Source organism: Mustela putorius, unplaced genomic scaffold (genome assembly GCF_011764305.1).
Source record: "Mustela putorius furo isolate JIRA1106 unplaced genomic scaffold, ASM1176430v1.1 tig00003909_pilon_pilon_pilon, whole genome shotgun sequence".
In the NCBI taxonomy this organism is placed as follows: domain Eukaryota; kingdom Metazoa; phylum Chordata; class Mammalia; order Carnivora; family Mustelidae; genus Mustela; species Mustela putorius.
In genome coordinates this window covers 34,636,550-34,652,992 of record NW_025422057.1, presented here as the reverse complement: position 1 = coordinate 34,652,992, position 16,443 = coordinate 34,636,550, and the positions used below count along the sequence as shown (strand labels likewise).

At 41.0% G+C, this 16,443-nt stretch overlaps 1 protein-coding gene across 9 annotated transcripts in view; it reads right to left on the bottom strand.

Annotated features, from left to right (window-relative positions):
• Nucleotides 1–207: 207 nt before the first annotated feature.
• CPEB3 (cytoplasmic polyadenylation element binding protein 3) overlaps nt 208–16,443 on the bottom strand; it is a 195,118-nt gene continuing 178,882 nt past the window's right edge. For all 9 annotated transcript variants that reach the window (XM_045068734.1, XM_045068732.1, XM_004749661.3 and 6 more), the window contains one exon: nt 208–5,952. In XM_045068734.1, the coding sequence (XP_044924669.1) occupies nt 5,725–5,952 (228 nt within the window). In that variant the 3' untranslated portion in view covers nt 208–5,724. The remainder of the gene's footprint in view (nt 5,953–16,443) is intronic.

The following is a 16,443-nucleotide window of genomic DNA, read 5'->3' as shown; positions in this document are numbered from 1 at the left end:
CCTATACTTGTGATTTAAAAAAAAAAAAAAAAAAAAAAAAAAGTGGTGTCAGAGAAAAGGTGAATTTTCCTGTATTTAATCTGCCATCATGTGTCCCCCGCCCCTCCAAAAAGGCGAATCAAGCAAATGTGAACGTGCAAATGTTCCCAGATGCAATCCGTATACTCCGAGCTATTCCTTAGCAAATGCAAAGGATGACAAGTGTCAGTACTTCATACAACTATATTTAATAAGTTGTTATTACAGAAAAAAAGGAAGTCCAAACTACAAAGTTTAAGCAGTTGTAAGCAATAGCTGCATTGAGCTCCATGGGTAGTCACAGTACTGCAGTTCCATACAAGCAATATTAGTCCAAGCCCCAGAGGCGGAAGCTGAGTCAGGGTTACTAGCAAAAACAATCTAAGAGAACAGGTAATAAAAGATACAATACATTTAAAATTAGTTGTTAGTTGAAAAACAAATACAGAGATCTTAGCTGTGAACACTCTAAAAGTTATGTCCATTATTTTGACAGCAAAAATACAAATACCTAATACTTTATACCCCAACAGAACTATATCCAGAAAAGAGAGAGAGAAGTTTTCCTGTATTAGCACCCGAGTTTTCTACTTGTTGCCATTAACTTGCGTCATACAAATTTAAACATCCCCAAATCCCATATCCACTTCTTGACCCATTTTGGGGTATAAAGTCAACAGCGTTAATTATAAAATACTCTGTGGTAAAATGGAACACTATTGCAGCTGAGATAGAGAAGTTTGGTTATTATTTAAAAAAAAAACCAAAATGTTAGCTGACATACCATACAAACTGGTGAAAAAGCAACAATCCATACAAATAAGCCAGTTTTAACAAAAAGATACTTTTTTTTTCACTAATCTGTGACTAATCTTTCACTCAAACCTTGCAAGTAGAGATGTCACAATACTCAAATATTTAGGTAGGAGCTTTACCCAGTTAAATGCCATTTTGTTGCTAATATAATAGATAAAATGAAAACTAGCAGTTACTTGCTAATTGCATAAATGCAGTACACTCTGCATTAGCCCATGCCTCACTAACAAGCTATAAAACACAAGAAATAGGCAGAAATCTAAGCATAATCTTTATACCACTAAGCAAGAATTTTCCAATTTCTTTTCTTCTGTTCCTAATCACTTATTTGTAGTTAATGTAAAATTCCAACCAGTAGTACCCAATTTGAGTTAAAATTTTACATCACGACTTGATCTAATCTATATATTATTTACAAAACTGAATACATAGAGCATACCCAAGAGCCAACTCTGGACACGTTTCTCCGCGTTATTGATAACCTCGCCTCCAAGACCACGGAGCTGGAAGGGGACCATCAAGGCCGAGGAGAAACACACCATCCTTCTAGAGCAAGTCATTGCATGTTCTGTTTACGCAACACCAGTTCTGCAGTCCTAGGTACTTTGTTTTCATTTTAGGTGCCGTTACAGGGACGCGCTGCCCTAACGGCACAGCTTCAAGGGGAGGTGAGTGTTGGAAAAGAAGCAGGAGGGCGGACAGATCATGCTCGGAATGGCCAGATGTTGCCACAAGGAGGGACAAACAAGGGGCACCGTAACGGGGTGGAGGAAGACGAAGTCTGAGACTGTCCATATACAGTGGTGACGTCTGAGCGTGCTTCCTCGGCCGCCACCCACGCCAGCGGGAGGGAAGGCAGGAGGGACACTGCAATCCAAGTCACTACACAGAAGTCCCCCTGGCAGCGTCCTTCTGCTCTCGGCCGTCACCACTGTAAATGTTTGGGGAAGATGTGGCCTGGGCGAAAGACACCGTCTCACACATGGACACCAGTTGGTGGCAGATTCTCTCTCTCTCTCTCGCGCACGCATGCACACACGCACATAATGACAAGTTAGAGGGGGAAAAACAATGAATCATTCTGTTGACCTAGCCGGGTTTTCCACCTGGTGGTATTTCGGTGGGGATGACTCCATTATCAGGGCCCCAGATCTGGCTGCACCTGGTGTTGTATAAATCCACTGTGACATCCCTAGAGAACTGTACTGTGACATCCCTAGTCTTACACTAAACCACTGTAATAAAGGAAAAGGCTTGTCAAAATCTCACATGTTCTGCTCATTCTGTCATTTTATTACCCAATTATCCATTACATTTTCCAATCACTTTACATAACCAACCATGTTCATCGTTGTCACACTATTGTAAACCACATCAGCAAGTTAATACATAAAGCTTTGCATTTCAAAAAACTAGACACTTTAGTAACAATATTACAAAGGTTTTAGCTTCAAAAATAACTGAAAATGAAAAAAATAAACTTTTAAAGAATTAGCATCATAAAATTAATTTATTCCAAGTAAAAATACAAAATAATATTATGACATTGACCAGATATGAAAGTCCCTCCCAGAAACAACTCTATTAATGATTGAGAAAGCACTCCTTAAAGAAAATACGAAATAAAATGAAAAATATGTAAATATGTTTAATTTTTTTCTTAGCAAAAAATCTTTCTAAAAATAACAATGAAAATTTGTCTCAGTACAAAGGCTACATTACTATTGAAAAAATACCAGCATGAAGAAAAGGTACATATTTGACAGTAGAAAAATGATTTCAGTGAATCACAATGTCTAAAGTTTGCAATGAAAATAAATCTGCAATAAAGATTTATGCCTTTTTTCTTTTCTTTTTTTTTTCTATTTTTTATACAAACAGTACAAACAGTATTGCACATAACAACAAATAGTCGAGGTTAGGTTTTAGCCTTCAAAAAATCGACTAGTTCAAGTGTCACATCAAGGAAAGGCCACAACAGGACCTGTGATACCCAGGGGCTTCCCAGTCAAGTTGCAGGTCAGAACACCTCTTGTGTTTTAAAAAATAATTTTTTTTTGAAGGACCCTCTCTTTTAATATAACATTAACAACTTGGGGGCACATTTATTTACAAAACAAAAGGGAACATGTTATAATTTAATAAACTAAAAAAGTTCTCTTTAAAAAAATACAAACAGAAGAACTCTTTCACAATCCTGGTCAGTCGTGCACAATCAACGCTTGATTATAAATATACAAATGAAGGGAAAGTAGTTTCCACCATCTATCCACAACTTTCAGCACCAAAGGGAGTTTATTCTTTATTCTTTGTAACCTATTCTTCGTGACCATGGTTTTCACCTCCACATCAGCTTCCCGCTGTACAAGCTTCCAGCTTTTTTTTTTTTTTTTTTAAATCTCAGTGTTGTTTTAGTACATGAAAGAGGGGTGCTTCTTCAAAAAGTTTTGCTTCTTTCACATAATTAGGTAGATTTCTGTAGGTTAGATATGATCTTTAATATTATAGTTATAAAGCTCTAACTTCTTCATTTTCAAAAAACACAAATAAGCATGAAAAAAATAAAGTTACCCATCTGTTAAATCATTTTTCTTGCAGAATTAAATTAATATATATTTTTCTGAATAAACTTACTTAGAAAATATCATTTTCTTTCCTATATTTCAAAATTGAGGTATTGCAAAAGATCATGTCAGTCAGAAAGCATGCCTTTTTCCTTAAAAACAAACAAACAAAAAAATCTTCAGCCAACTTTTGAAAACTGTCTAGAATACAAAAAGTAGTAGTGCATAACAAAATTTCTTGTACAGATGAAAAAAACCACAAACATAGAAAAAAAACCAAACAAACAGAAAACCACAGCTGGGCTGGAAAAAAGCAATTATTACCAAAAAGCCCAGAGGTAACCTCAAAGGGGAGGGGAGAGTTCTAATAAGCATTTTTAATCCAGTAAAAAACTATGTTGTTTTTTCCTTTTTGAAAAAAAACTATAGTTTGAGAGCTGGCAATTGCAACTAAACACTGGAGAAACAAAACAAAACAAAACAAAACAAAAACAAGCAGTCTTATTAACTTAAGAGACAGGACAAGGACATCACAGCACATAAAACACAGCGACTTAAATCTATTCTGCAGTGTCATATCCAGTCAGATTGTCCCCAGAATTCCAAAACATAGGAAGAAGATTAAAAAAAAAAAAAAGATTTACATAGTCTCACAATCATTGTGTGTGTTTATATATTACTATCTGCAGCCCAAGAGTGAATGCTAAAAAAATGTCCACGGTAGTTCTAGCAGGTCTTAGTTCTATTCAAGCTTTACAGGATAAATCCAGGGAATTAAGTAGTTAAATTTCTCACCCAGACAACCAGCCCTGCCCAGGCCATCTTGTTTTGGATAGACATTTCTTTAGCATCACCGCCACGCAACTTTCTTAAAATGTGCCTAGTTTGTCAATCTGACAACTTATCTCTATATACTGTATATATTCCTAGTGTTTGTAAGCTAAGATGAGCTCTTTGGTTTTCTGGACAAGGTCTGAAGCTATGTAAAATGGTGCAAGCACTAGGAGATTGTAGCTAAGAGCTCATGTGTTAGTTAATAATATACCAGTTATGAACTGTCAAGTTCGTTAATGTCTGACACAGAGGCTTTAAACAGTTAAGTTTGATCACAGTTAGACATAATCACTTTACTATATAAAATAAATTGCACAATATATAACAGAGCACCGCAAAGTACTTCATCTACCATCCACAAATTTGCTTTAAGAATATCCTACACCTAGGTTTTATATTGGTTGTAATATAGGTCATTCTGTCAGGGGCTCTTCCTAATGTCAGAAGCATTCCATTTATTGAGGCATGCCTTCCTCCAGTCAATTACCAATTCTTTGAGTGAAAAAAACTCTTTTAAAAAAATCAGTATTTTATAGCTTATATAGATTCTTAATTTGTGCATTGTGGGAAGGTTTTATACTAGACATTGGATATAAAATTTATTGCATGCAGCAACCTGATTAAGTAAACATGCAGTCAGAAATAGTGACCTTCCGTTGAAGCTTTCTGTAGTCTATTCTGATCTCCATTCGGCAGCTGATTCTATCCCTAAATCACAAACGTGTGTTGTTGGGTTTCTTTAAATTGATACCTTAGCCTGAAGAGAGTATTATGGTATTAATAATACCATCTTAATAGCAGCAAAAGCTATTGCAGCATAAATTTACATAACACTAAAAGATCTAACCAAAATCCTCGGCAAAACAAAAATCAAACATGAAGGGAAAATAAAGATTCAGCTTATGAGGTATCCTTACATGTCAAAATAGAAAACTAAAGGCCTATTTTCATTAAGGGTTACTCTTACTCTAAATGACCCCAACTAATGATTGCTGAACTGTTGTGAAGTTTTTGCTACATCTGCCACCTACTCACGAGTATTACCTTTGGTAAGTCTTCTCCTAGGGGCAACTCTCTAAGTTTCTGAAAATAAGTGCATGCTCCAGTTCAAAAACAATCAGAACAACAACAACACAACAACAACAACAACAACAAACAAAAAAAATCACAGACATCAACCTGATGGCCGCTGATGAGAATGGCAGTCTACGAGTGACAGATCAGGTGTAAGAAATTAAGGTACCAAGCAGACAAAGGTGAGAATCAAAGTGCAAATCAGTACCGTTATACACTCTGCAATTTTGCATTATACTGGACACTGAGTTCAGTAATATGACTGTAAATAATAGTAATAATAAAAAGACCCATTTCTTCTTTAAAAATCGAGAACGAATGCACAGATTTCCAGAACACTGTAAGCCCTGAGGCAGTGCCCTCTCTTTTTCCCTCCTTGTTATCTACTCCAGTACTTGTGGCTGGGTCTGCCCTGGGCTCAGCTCCAGCGGAACGGGACGTGCCGAGGGCGGTCGCCTCCCTCCTTCACCAGCGGTTTGTGGAACTCCCGCCCGGCGCGGGAATGTATGCTCGCCCAGCAGTATTCACAGTAATACTGCAGACACGTGACGTTGGCACAGAAGAACGGGGCAAACTTCCCACCACAGCGCGTGCCCTGGCACTCATCACACATCTGATCGTCCAGCACGTATGGCTTCACTTCCACCTGGACCCAGAGAGGAAAGACAGGAAAACATGTTTAGCAAAGCTTCCTCACGTTTCTTCCCTTGAGGCCTTACAGTAGAGCTTAATGACGGGTGTCGGGCAGACAGAGGCGTGAGTCAAAGCGCAGATCAGGGCTTTGGAACTGCTCCATTTACAGATGGTGTGATCACAGGCAAATTCCTAACCTCCCTCTGTGCTTCTGTTCGCTCTGTGGGTCTGTAAAGTGTGTATAATTTATACACAGACGTGCACACATATTTGCCTATCTGTAAAATGGGTACAACAACGTCCACCTCCAAGGCTGCGGGGAGGATTAAGAGAGGCAGTGCGAGTAGAAGCACCTGAGCGGAATCCCGAAGGCCAGGCAGCCCCTGGCCGGGTGGGGTGAGAGAGAGCGTGGGTCAGGGAGAGGGGGCAGCCGGGACAAAGCCCACAAGCAGGCAAAAGCAGGGCGTGTAGGTGGGGAATGGTGTGGCGCGAGCCAGGCCCGAGGGGAAGAGTCATGCTGGCTGGCCAGACAGGATGAGATGTGACATCACGGTGAGGCTCTGGGCCTCCGTGTTTCAGTGACAAGGCTTCCAAAAGTCTATTATCCAAAAGTCTATTATCTATTATTCCAAAAGTCTATATTAAAAGTATATTATTACTGGGATAATAATAATAATAATAATAATAATAACTGGGATAATAATAATAAATGCTAAGCTACTAATAATTGAGACTTTCTTATTTTTTGGACTTTATTGCCTTAATCTCCCCCTATAACTGGAAGCTTTACAGAGGAGAGCTCTTCCTCACAGCCCTTCGAGGGGGGCATTTCATAACTGAAACAAAGCAAAGCTGTGCATGTGGAAACCAAAAGCAAGGAAGAACAGAGTTACCAGAGTTTTCCCCTCGTCCCCTTCCTAGAACCTCAGAAAAGGGACATTATTCATGTTTTCAACTTGAATGTTGGAAATTAGCATGAAGGTGGCAAGTCTGTGATCGGGCCCCTTCCCATGCAGCCCTCCAGAGCCATTCGGGGGGAAAAGCAACCGTTGTGGCTAGAGAGACAAGGACCCGGGGCTTTTTGATAGGCCCTAACTCCTGGCGATTCAGGCTGCCTCTGGGTGCAGCCGGGAGGGTCTAGCCGGGCATGAGGCAGGGTACAGGAGAGGGGCAGCAGGGTGGACAGTTGGGGGGTGGAGGGAAGGGGGCTTACCTAAGATCAGACACTCCACTTTTCCTGGCTCTCCTCCCCTTTGGAAGGACCCCTGCTGGCCGCCTCTGGGTTCTGTCTCTAGCCATGACTCCAGCCTATAGGACCATGGGCTAGCCGGGTACTCTGACTTGGAAGACCCGCTCGAGAAGACCTGTATCAGCTCTTGGTTACCCGGCGGGTAAAGGTCTTCACTCTGGCTCTAGTTCCCTTCTTCCAATTTCCTCCTCCTCAACCTGCGGCTTCCAAAAAAAATCTCTTGCATCGATCTCTGCATCATAACTAGAACTGTTGTGGCTCTGGGGTCACCTGCCTGGGTTCAGATCTAGGCCATGTTAGGAGCCGTTCAACCTTAGGCAAGTTTCTCTCAGGCAAGGCCACTCTGAGCCTGTGTCCCCATCTGTGCACTAGGGGAGAAGAAGAATTCGCACTTGACAGGGTTCCTAGGAGGATTAAATGAGTTAAAGAACAGAAAGCCTCGGAACAGGCTTGGCACAGCCTAAGCACGAAGCATGATTCAGATTCCGGCCGCGTCCCCTCCAGTCCAGGCCGTCCCGGGTGTGTTCAACACCGACAGCCTCCGCGCTGGCTACCAAGCTCCAAGCTTTCCCCGGCTCATTCTCCCATGAACATGCTGACATTTCAACTCATCTACTTCTACGGTGTTCCTGGTCACAAGCCATTCCAATCCTCCACAAGCCCAGCTGCCTCAGGGACAGGGCGCTCCCCGTCTCCCGTGACTCCGACACGAGCCACAGGCTGCACTGTCTGCCCCAGGCTCCCCGGCGGGGCCCCATTCACACTACAGGGCCCCCACCTTTGCTTACACTTTCTTCCCACTTTCAATGCTCGGCCCACTCAGTTTTATGTACGCAAAGAGGCCAGGTCTTTCCTTTCTTTTTAACATAAAATTAACAATTTTAAAGTGACCATTCAGTGCCATTTAATACACTCACTGCGCTAGACAGCCACCACCTCTATCTGGTCCCTGAACAGTTTCATCCCCCCAAAGAAGGCCCTGTGCCTACTACTAAGCAGTTATCCGCCCTCCCCAACCCGTTAATGGCCAGTCTGCCTTCTCTCCTTCCAGATTTAGCTGTTCTAGATATTCTATATGTATGGCATCACACGAAAGTATGTGACCTTTTGTGTCTGATTTCTTTCACTATCATCATCATATGCTGTTCAATCCATGCTGTGGCCCGCAGCAGTATTTCATTCCTTTCCATGACTGATAATATTCTAATGTGTGTGTGTGTGTGTGTGTGTGAGAGAGAGAGAGAGAGAGAGACAGACAGAGACAGAGACAGAGAGAAACACATTTTATCTATCCATTGGTTCACTGATGGACACTGGGTGGTTTCCACCTTTCAGCCACTGTGAATGATGCTGTTATGAACACATATGTACACATATTTGTTTGAATACCCGTTTTCAATTCTTTTGAGTATATACCTAGAAGGAGAACTTCTGGGCATGTGGCAATTCTGTGTTTAACTTTTTGAGGAACTGCCAAATTATTTTCCATAGAGGCTGTACCATTTTACACTCCCACCAGCAAAGTGGCAGAGTTCCAATGTCCCTACACACTCATCAAAACTTGTTGTTTTCGATTTTGTGACCTGCCATCCTAGCAGGTGTGAAGAGGTATTTCACTGTGGCTTGATTAGCATTTCTCTATGGACTAATGACATTGAGCATTTTTCATGTGCTTGCTGGCCACATGTAGATCTTCTTTGGAAAAAGGTCTATTCAGTATGAATGTACTAAGTGCTCTAGATTGTTCACTTTAAAATGGTTAATTTTTTATGACTCTAACTTCAATTAAAAAAAAATTTAAGCTCTTAAAAAAACTAGAGGGCGGAAAACTCACATAACCATATTCTATTATAGTTATCATTTTTTATACCTAAACATAAGTAATTTTCTTTTAAAAATACCAAAAAGTCTCTCTGTGCTAAACTTGAATCTCCTTCATTGCTCTTTTCATATTTGTATTGTTTTAAAAATGGCTACTGCCGTTCTTTTTTTGTTTTGTTTTTTTAAAGATTTTATTTATTTATTTGATAGACAGAGATCACAAGTAGGCAGAGAGGCAGAGAGGCGGGCAGAGAGAGAGAGATGGGGAAGCAGGCTCCCCGCGGAGCAGAGAGCCCCATACGGGCTGGATCCCAGGACCCTGGGATCATGACCTGAGCCGAAGGTAGAGGCTTTAACCCACTGAGCCACCCAGGTGCCCCGCTATTGCGGGGCATCTTTAAATTGTCTGCCCATCTTTAAATTGTCTTTTTGTTGTTGACTTGTAAAAGTTCTTTATATATGCTAGATACTAGACTTCCATCAGACATATGATTTGCAAATATTTTCTAAATTGTTTTACTTTGTTGACAAGGTCCTTTGACACACAAAAGTTTCATTTTGACAAAGTCCAAATTATCTATTTATTCTTTTGTTGCTCCTCCTTTTGATGTCATATCTAAGAATCCACTACCAACGCAAGATCATAAAGGTTTACCAGTCCAGTTTTCTTCTAAGAGTTTTCTGATTTTAGCTCCTGTATTTAGGTTGATTTTTAATTAATGTTGTATATAGTGTGAGGCAGGGGTCCAATGTCATTCTTTTGCACGTGGATACTGAGTTACCCCAGCACCATTTGTTGAAGAGAACTCTTCTTTACCCATTGAATGTCAGCCTTGTAAAATATCAGTAACAGGCTTAGCCTTCCTTAACTATTTCAGTCTCACAGGGATCTATTCCATTCTCCTTTGAGCTTAATACTCCATGGTTCTCCTCTGGCACTTCCTCTCTATAGTCCTTCCTTGTCAGCATCTCTGCAGAGCATCAAGTGACTTGATGATACCTGGTCCAGAGAAGAAGGTGGTCTTCAGAGACTGTGGCTCCTGGAGAAATGGAGCTGCTGCTTATGAGAATGTATCAACTTGGCCTGACCTCCTTGCATCTGAAGCCAAGAAAGTCAAAATGGTGGGATGACCCCCTGCCCTGAAGTTGGAGGACCGCTGGCAGACGCAGGGCATTCAGGGAACAGCTTTCCCATCCCCAGTCTGCCGAAGACCACTTTGATTCTGCCACCAGGCAGAGACTATGCTCAGGGGACTCCAGCAACCAGATCAGAGCCTCAATAAGCCTAGATCAGAGAGGTAACTGGTCTGAACAATCAGAATTCATATTCAGTGAAAGAAAGCTGCTGGAGGAGAAAGATAATAGCCATTTATCATACATACAAATATCAAAAGAGCATGTAAGGAAATTCAAGTCTAGCACAAAGGAGACACTCTGGTAATATAATTTTTAAAAAGGTTACTTTTTTTCAGGTATAAAAAAGGTATTGCGGTTATACGGGTTTTTCTTTCCTCCTTTTTTTCTTAAGAGCTTAAATTAATTTTTTAAAAAGATTTTATTTATTTATTTGAGAGAGAAACAGAGTGTGAGCAGGAACAGCGGGAGGGGGAGGGAGAAGCAGACTCCCAGCTGAGCAGGGAGCCCAATGTGGTGCTTGATCCCAGGACCCTGGGATCAAGACCTGAGCCAAAGGCAGATGCTTAACTGACTGAGCCACCCAGGCATCCCTTAGATTAATTTTTTTAATTGAGGTTAAGTCATAAAAAGTTAACCATTTTATTTATTTTTATAAAGATTTGAGAGGTAGACACAAAGAGAGACAGAGTGAAGGGGCAGAGAGAGAGAAATCCTCAAGCAGACTTCCTGCCAAGCACAGAGCCCAACAAGGGGTTCGGCCTCACAACCCTGAGATCATGACCTGAGCCAAAATCAAGAGTCAGACGCCTAACCAACGGAGTCATCCAGGAACCCCTGAGATGTTGTACTTGACTATCCAGGTTAATTCTGTTTTTCCCAATACACAGACATGCAGCTATTAAAATAAAAATAAAAATGGGTTTCTCTGTTACCAATAAACTACAACGCACGGAGACACTAACTTATGGGGATCATATTACTGATTTCCACTTCCATTATTAAAGTCGAAATAGTACAGAGTGTTATGCAAAGCCAGTCATATCATGGAATGGACGTTCTGTTTTAAAGGAACTTGCAGGTACAGGAGCTGAAGACTTCCTAGAGAGACACCTGGATTCATCCCACACGCCTAAAGGCGATGACCATGCCCAAGGCTGCTGACAAACACGTGGAACTTACTGATGAGCTGTGATAACCATTAAAGATAAGGAGGACTGATGTGGATAAGCAGCTGTAAGCTGGATAAAGGGAGTGATATATTTAGAATGATATAAACAAAGAGAAAGCCATACCTAAACTGTTCTCAATGCTGACCACTGTTTTGCATCTAACAAGCTAGAGAGAATATTTCTGTCTGCAGTTTTTTTTGATATCAGTCAACAAAATGACCTCCCAGTGTAAAAAAGCAATGACCGAAGAGCTCTTGGTGGCAGAGGGGAGTTACCTAGAGACAACATAAACCATTCCCAGATCCAGAATTCCCCTCTCCTTAGGCCTGAAAGGTTGTAGAAAAGAGGAGGGGGGCATTAGTCAAAGTTAAAGCTCAGTTTGGATGATGTACTAACTGTCCTCTTAAGGACAGCTAAAGAATGGACCCTGCTGCTGTCTGCCCCATGGTGATAGGAACCACCGAATGAAGTCTGCCAGATCTCCAGCCACCCCAAGCAGGTAAGGCATGCTTACAGGGGACTGGAAGTTGAGTAGAAGCAAAGATTTCAGGTAATTGAGTGAGAGTGGACAAGTTGAAGAAAGAGGCCAGGAGGTAATAATTTAATAGGGATACATGAAGAGTCTTGCTCAGAAGTCAGGTAGGCCATTTCTTATCATCTGCAACAACACGCTTCCCGGACAAACCATTTTATTTGGTGCACTAAAGCTTTTAAACATGATGTGCTTCCTAATCTCCTTGGCATGTGTCACAGAGAACATCTATCCATGCCTAAAAACCACAGCAACCTCATTAGCATTCCCACTGAACACGGTGTCTTCACAGTTGCTAAAGCAGGCTCTCTACCAACAGGCAATACAAAGATTGTTTAGACATAAATTTTTAGTTTTTCAACGGACCATGAACTGGAATCCTGCTGTTTAGAAAGCAGATGACAGATGCCCAAGGCAATTAAAGCAGCGATGCGAAAATGGCTTTTCCTTAGCAACAAAGTTATCCACAACCTTCCAGATATAGCAAATTCACAGTTATTTAATTTTAGAAGCAATCTGGGGGTAGATTAAAAAAAACATACGGGAAATGGTTTGAATTTTCCTTTTACCTTTCAAAGGATGGGACTTACTTTTTTTCATATTCTCGAGTGTGAGGGAAAGAAAGGTTTTAAAGTTGTCCTTGTGCCTTTCCCACAGTTCAGAGCGTGCTCGTGTGTGCTTATGTTGACACCTTTGCCATATGTTTCTGGAGTGTGGAGAGATCTGTGAGCACTCTGCTGCATGGAACCAAGAAGGGCCATCTGACAGTATCCCACGCAATCCATGGATTCACCCCTAGTCTAGTTTTCTTCCACGCTGCTTGGGAATGGGGCGGGGGATGAGGATCTGAACCAGCTCCAAACCACGTTCTAGCAGAAGAGTGTACCGTGTGGAGAACAAATGGTAAGAAAATCACGACTGCTGTGGCGTCACCACCCTCCCAGAACGCAGAAGGGCAGAGCACCCTGGCTCTGTCCACTCACTGGCTGTCACGGTCTTGCAGGCCTCAGTTTCCCCTACCCCGTGAGAGATGTGCACCAGCTCTTCCAAGTGAGAATCAGCACTCACCAACCAACTGCTAACTGACTAGTACTCTTGGACTTCTGGGGTTAAAGAACTTGAATGTCCTACTGAGATAACTACTTAGAAAAATGGGAGCGAGCCTTTTCCCATTAGTAGTCTCACAAACAGCCTCTATGCTCAAATACAAGAAGGAAAGAACAACATTTAATCATTCTAAAGAGTCTTCATATTAAGAATTATCCCAATTCCAAGAGAAAATACATAAAAAGAGATAACGGGACAGGAGAGATGAAGGGTCAAGACTAGGAAGGAGAGACAAGACAAAGAGGTTCCACCCTCTTCAGAGAGGAGGGACAGCTTTCTTTAGATGACCCAACTCCATTTAAAAAACTATTTCTAGCCAAAGGCTCTGAGATCCCCAGAGCTTCAAAATAAGCCCAGGAAGGATTAGTTCAGACAACATTTGAACTCACTTCTAGGTGCTGCTTCCTCTCAAAGGGTCCAATCAAACATAGCTCTGACTACAGCTGGGAAGTTTTCAAGCCATATCCAGCAGGGCCAAGAGCAGCAGCAGAAGAAAGGCTGGGCTGTCGGAGCCCCGGGCTAAGGCTGGCGGCAGAACTAGGCTGAGAACAGGCCATCAGAACCTGCACACCGCTTGCTATTGAGTCATCGTATATATTCCAGCTGGGGCTGAGGACAAAGCGTAGTATCATCAGCATTTCTGTTCATATGGTTACTGGGTCATATTAATCTCTAAGCAGGCTAAAAATATAAAGCCTTTGGTAGTCTATAGCTAAAATTCAGGCCCAACATGTTTCTAGGGAAGAGAGAAAAAAAGATTAAATATGTGAAGTACTTGAAGTGCCTGCAAAGAAACGTGCAATGGATAACATCTCATTAAATAAAAAATGGGTTATTCTGAAGTATGCTATTCAAAGCAAATATTATGCGCTACAGCTTAGCTTTCACAATGTTCCTTAAATAAAAGTATCAGAAAGCCCCACATTAGCTAACTGAAAGGCAGTCTCTCTGGTCCTGTGTTCAACTAAAACAAAACAGTCAAGGGAACGTTATTTGTCAATGGTATATTGATATTAAAAGTACTGATTTCCTTTCTTATATAGAGACTTGTATGTTACAGAGAGACACTAGATAATCTCAAGTAATCAAAAGACAAAGGACTCTGATTGCTAAAGGGAATTCTTGAGCACACCTTCAGTGTCCCACCACCAGCGTGGCCGTGCCACTGTTCTTCCCCTGGCTCACCCCAGCTCTCTGGAGACAGAAAATAGATGCCCAGAACCCCACTTCTGGCTATTTATTCAAAACAACTGCAATCAGGCCCATGTCCACTGTAGCGTTATTCACAACAACCAAGATGTGGCAGCAACCTGAGTGTCCACAGACCAATGAATGATAAAGAAAATGGGCTCTCTTGGGGCGCCTGGGTGGCTCAGTGGGTTAAGCTTCTGCCTTTAGCTCGGGTCATGACCTCAGAGTCCTGGGATGGAGCACTGCATTGGGAATCTCTGCTCAGCGGGGAGCCTGCTTCTCCCTCTCTCTCTGCCTGCCTCTCTGCCTAGTTGTGATCTCTCTATCAAATAAAGAAATAAATCTTAAAAAAAAAAGAAAAGAAAAAGAAAATGGCTCTATCAACATACAATGTGATATCATTCAGTCTTAGAAAGGAAGGAGGTCCTGACGCCCGTAACAACATGGATGAACCTTCAGGACATTACGCAAAGTGCAGGAAGTCAAACGCAGAAGGACGGATGCTGCAGGAGTTCATTTGTGTTTCCAGGTAGTTGCAACATAAGCATCTTCGCCCCAGGGATTTTTGCTAAAAAGTTTTTTTTTGAGTAACTAATTGGCCATGAGATCATTTCATTATAAAAAATAAAATCACGAGACACTAAAGAGGGACATTCATTAAGAAGGACATAAGAAAACATGAACATGGTAACAAAATTAAAATGACTTTATTGTGAAATACAAAATATTTGAATACATTCAAAATGTGTAGTGTAAATATGGGGCAATACTGCGTAAGTAACTGATTTTATTTTGTGGATTATACCTAAGCACTTGTCTTCAAAGACTTTTGCTCAGAGTATTAAATCTTTTTTCCTTTTTGCTTGTTGATTCATCTCATTTGGCATCACGCTTTTTCTTTTTTTCCACTGAAATTCTTTCCTTCATTAGGAAAGGCTATCAGTTTCCAAATACTAGGATGCATATTTGTGAGTGAGCATAGTATTGCTCTGTTGAAAGCCTGGCATGTTGTCACATGTCCACTGACAAACGTCCCAAAGTTCTATGGCAAATGTGAGTTCAAAACTGTGTCACTGTGCAGACCATTAGGAGGGCTAAGATCTATATAACATAAAAACGGGAGTACTGCATCAATGGAGAAGTGAAACCCAATGTTCAACCAGCTGAGGAAACCAAACTGTCAAACCAAACTGCCAGCCAATTATTTTTTTTATCTTTTAGGGCAGAACTGCCTTATGGCCAATTTGTTATGTGGTGAAAATGCTTGTGGCAAAAATAACAACGGCAAAGATGCTTATAGAGGAAAAACTGGACACATCCTTTTATAGGACAGATCTAAAGTAGTAAATGCATAGAAAGCAGGAAGTTGAATGTTGGTTGCCAGGGCTGGGGACAGGGGAAAGTAGGGAGCTGCTGTTCAAAAGGTATCAGCTTTCAGTTATGCAAGATGAAAACCTTTTAGAGATCTACTGTAGACATTGAGCTTATAGTTAACAATACTCTACTGTACACTTAGAAACTATTAAGAAGGTAGATCTCACATGCCTTTTCACCACAATAAGAAAAAAAAAAAAAAGAAAATACATGATGGGTAGGACACACTGGGGGAAAGGGGATTAAGGAAAGGAAAAACAATCACTACTTATGAAAAAGAGAACTACCCATAAGCCAGTAATTACATACTAGGTATTTGCCCAGGGGATACAAAAATACAGATTCAAAGAGGGTAAATGTACCCTGATGATTATAGCAGCACCAAACTATGGAATGAGCCCAATTGTCCATCGACTGATGAATGGATAAAGAAAATGTGGCAGATATACACAAAGGAGTATTATTCAGCCATCAAAAATAATGAAATCTCGCCATTTGCAGTGATGCTGATGGAACTATAGGGTATTACACTAAGTGAAATAAGTCAGTCAGAGAAAGGCAAATACCATATGACTTGACTCATGTGGAATTTGAGAAACAAAACAGATGAATATATGGGAAGGGGGAAAAGAAACAAGCCATAAGAGACTCTAAACAATAGGGGACAAACTTAGAGTTGCTGGAGGGGAGGAAGGGAGATGGGATTAATTGGTGCTGGCGATTAAGGAGGGCACTTGTGATAAGCACTGGGTGTTGTATGTAAGTGATGAATCACTAAATTCTACTCCTGAAACCAATATTACACTAATGTTCACTAATTAGAATTTAAATAGAAATTTGAAAAAACAAAACCCCAAACCACCACTACATACCTATTAAATTTCTGAATTTGAACATGAAGAAGCTGAAAACACAGTATTTTTC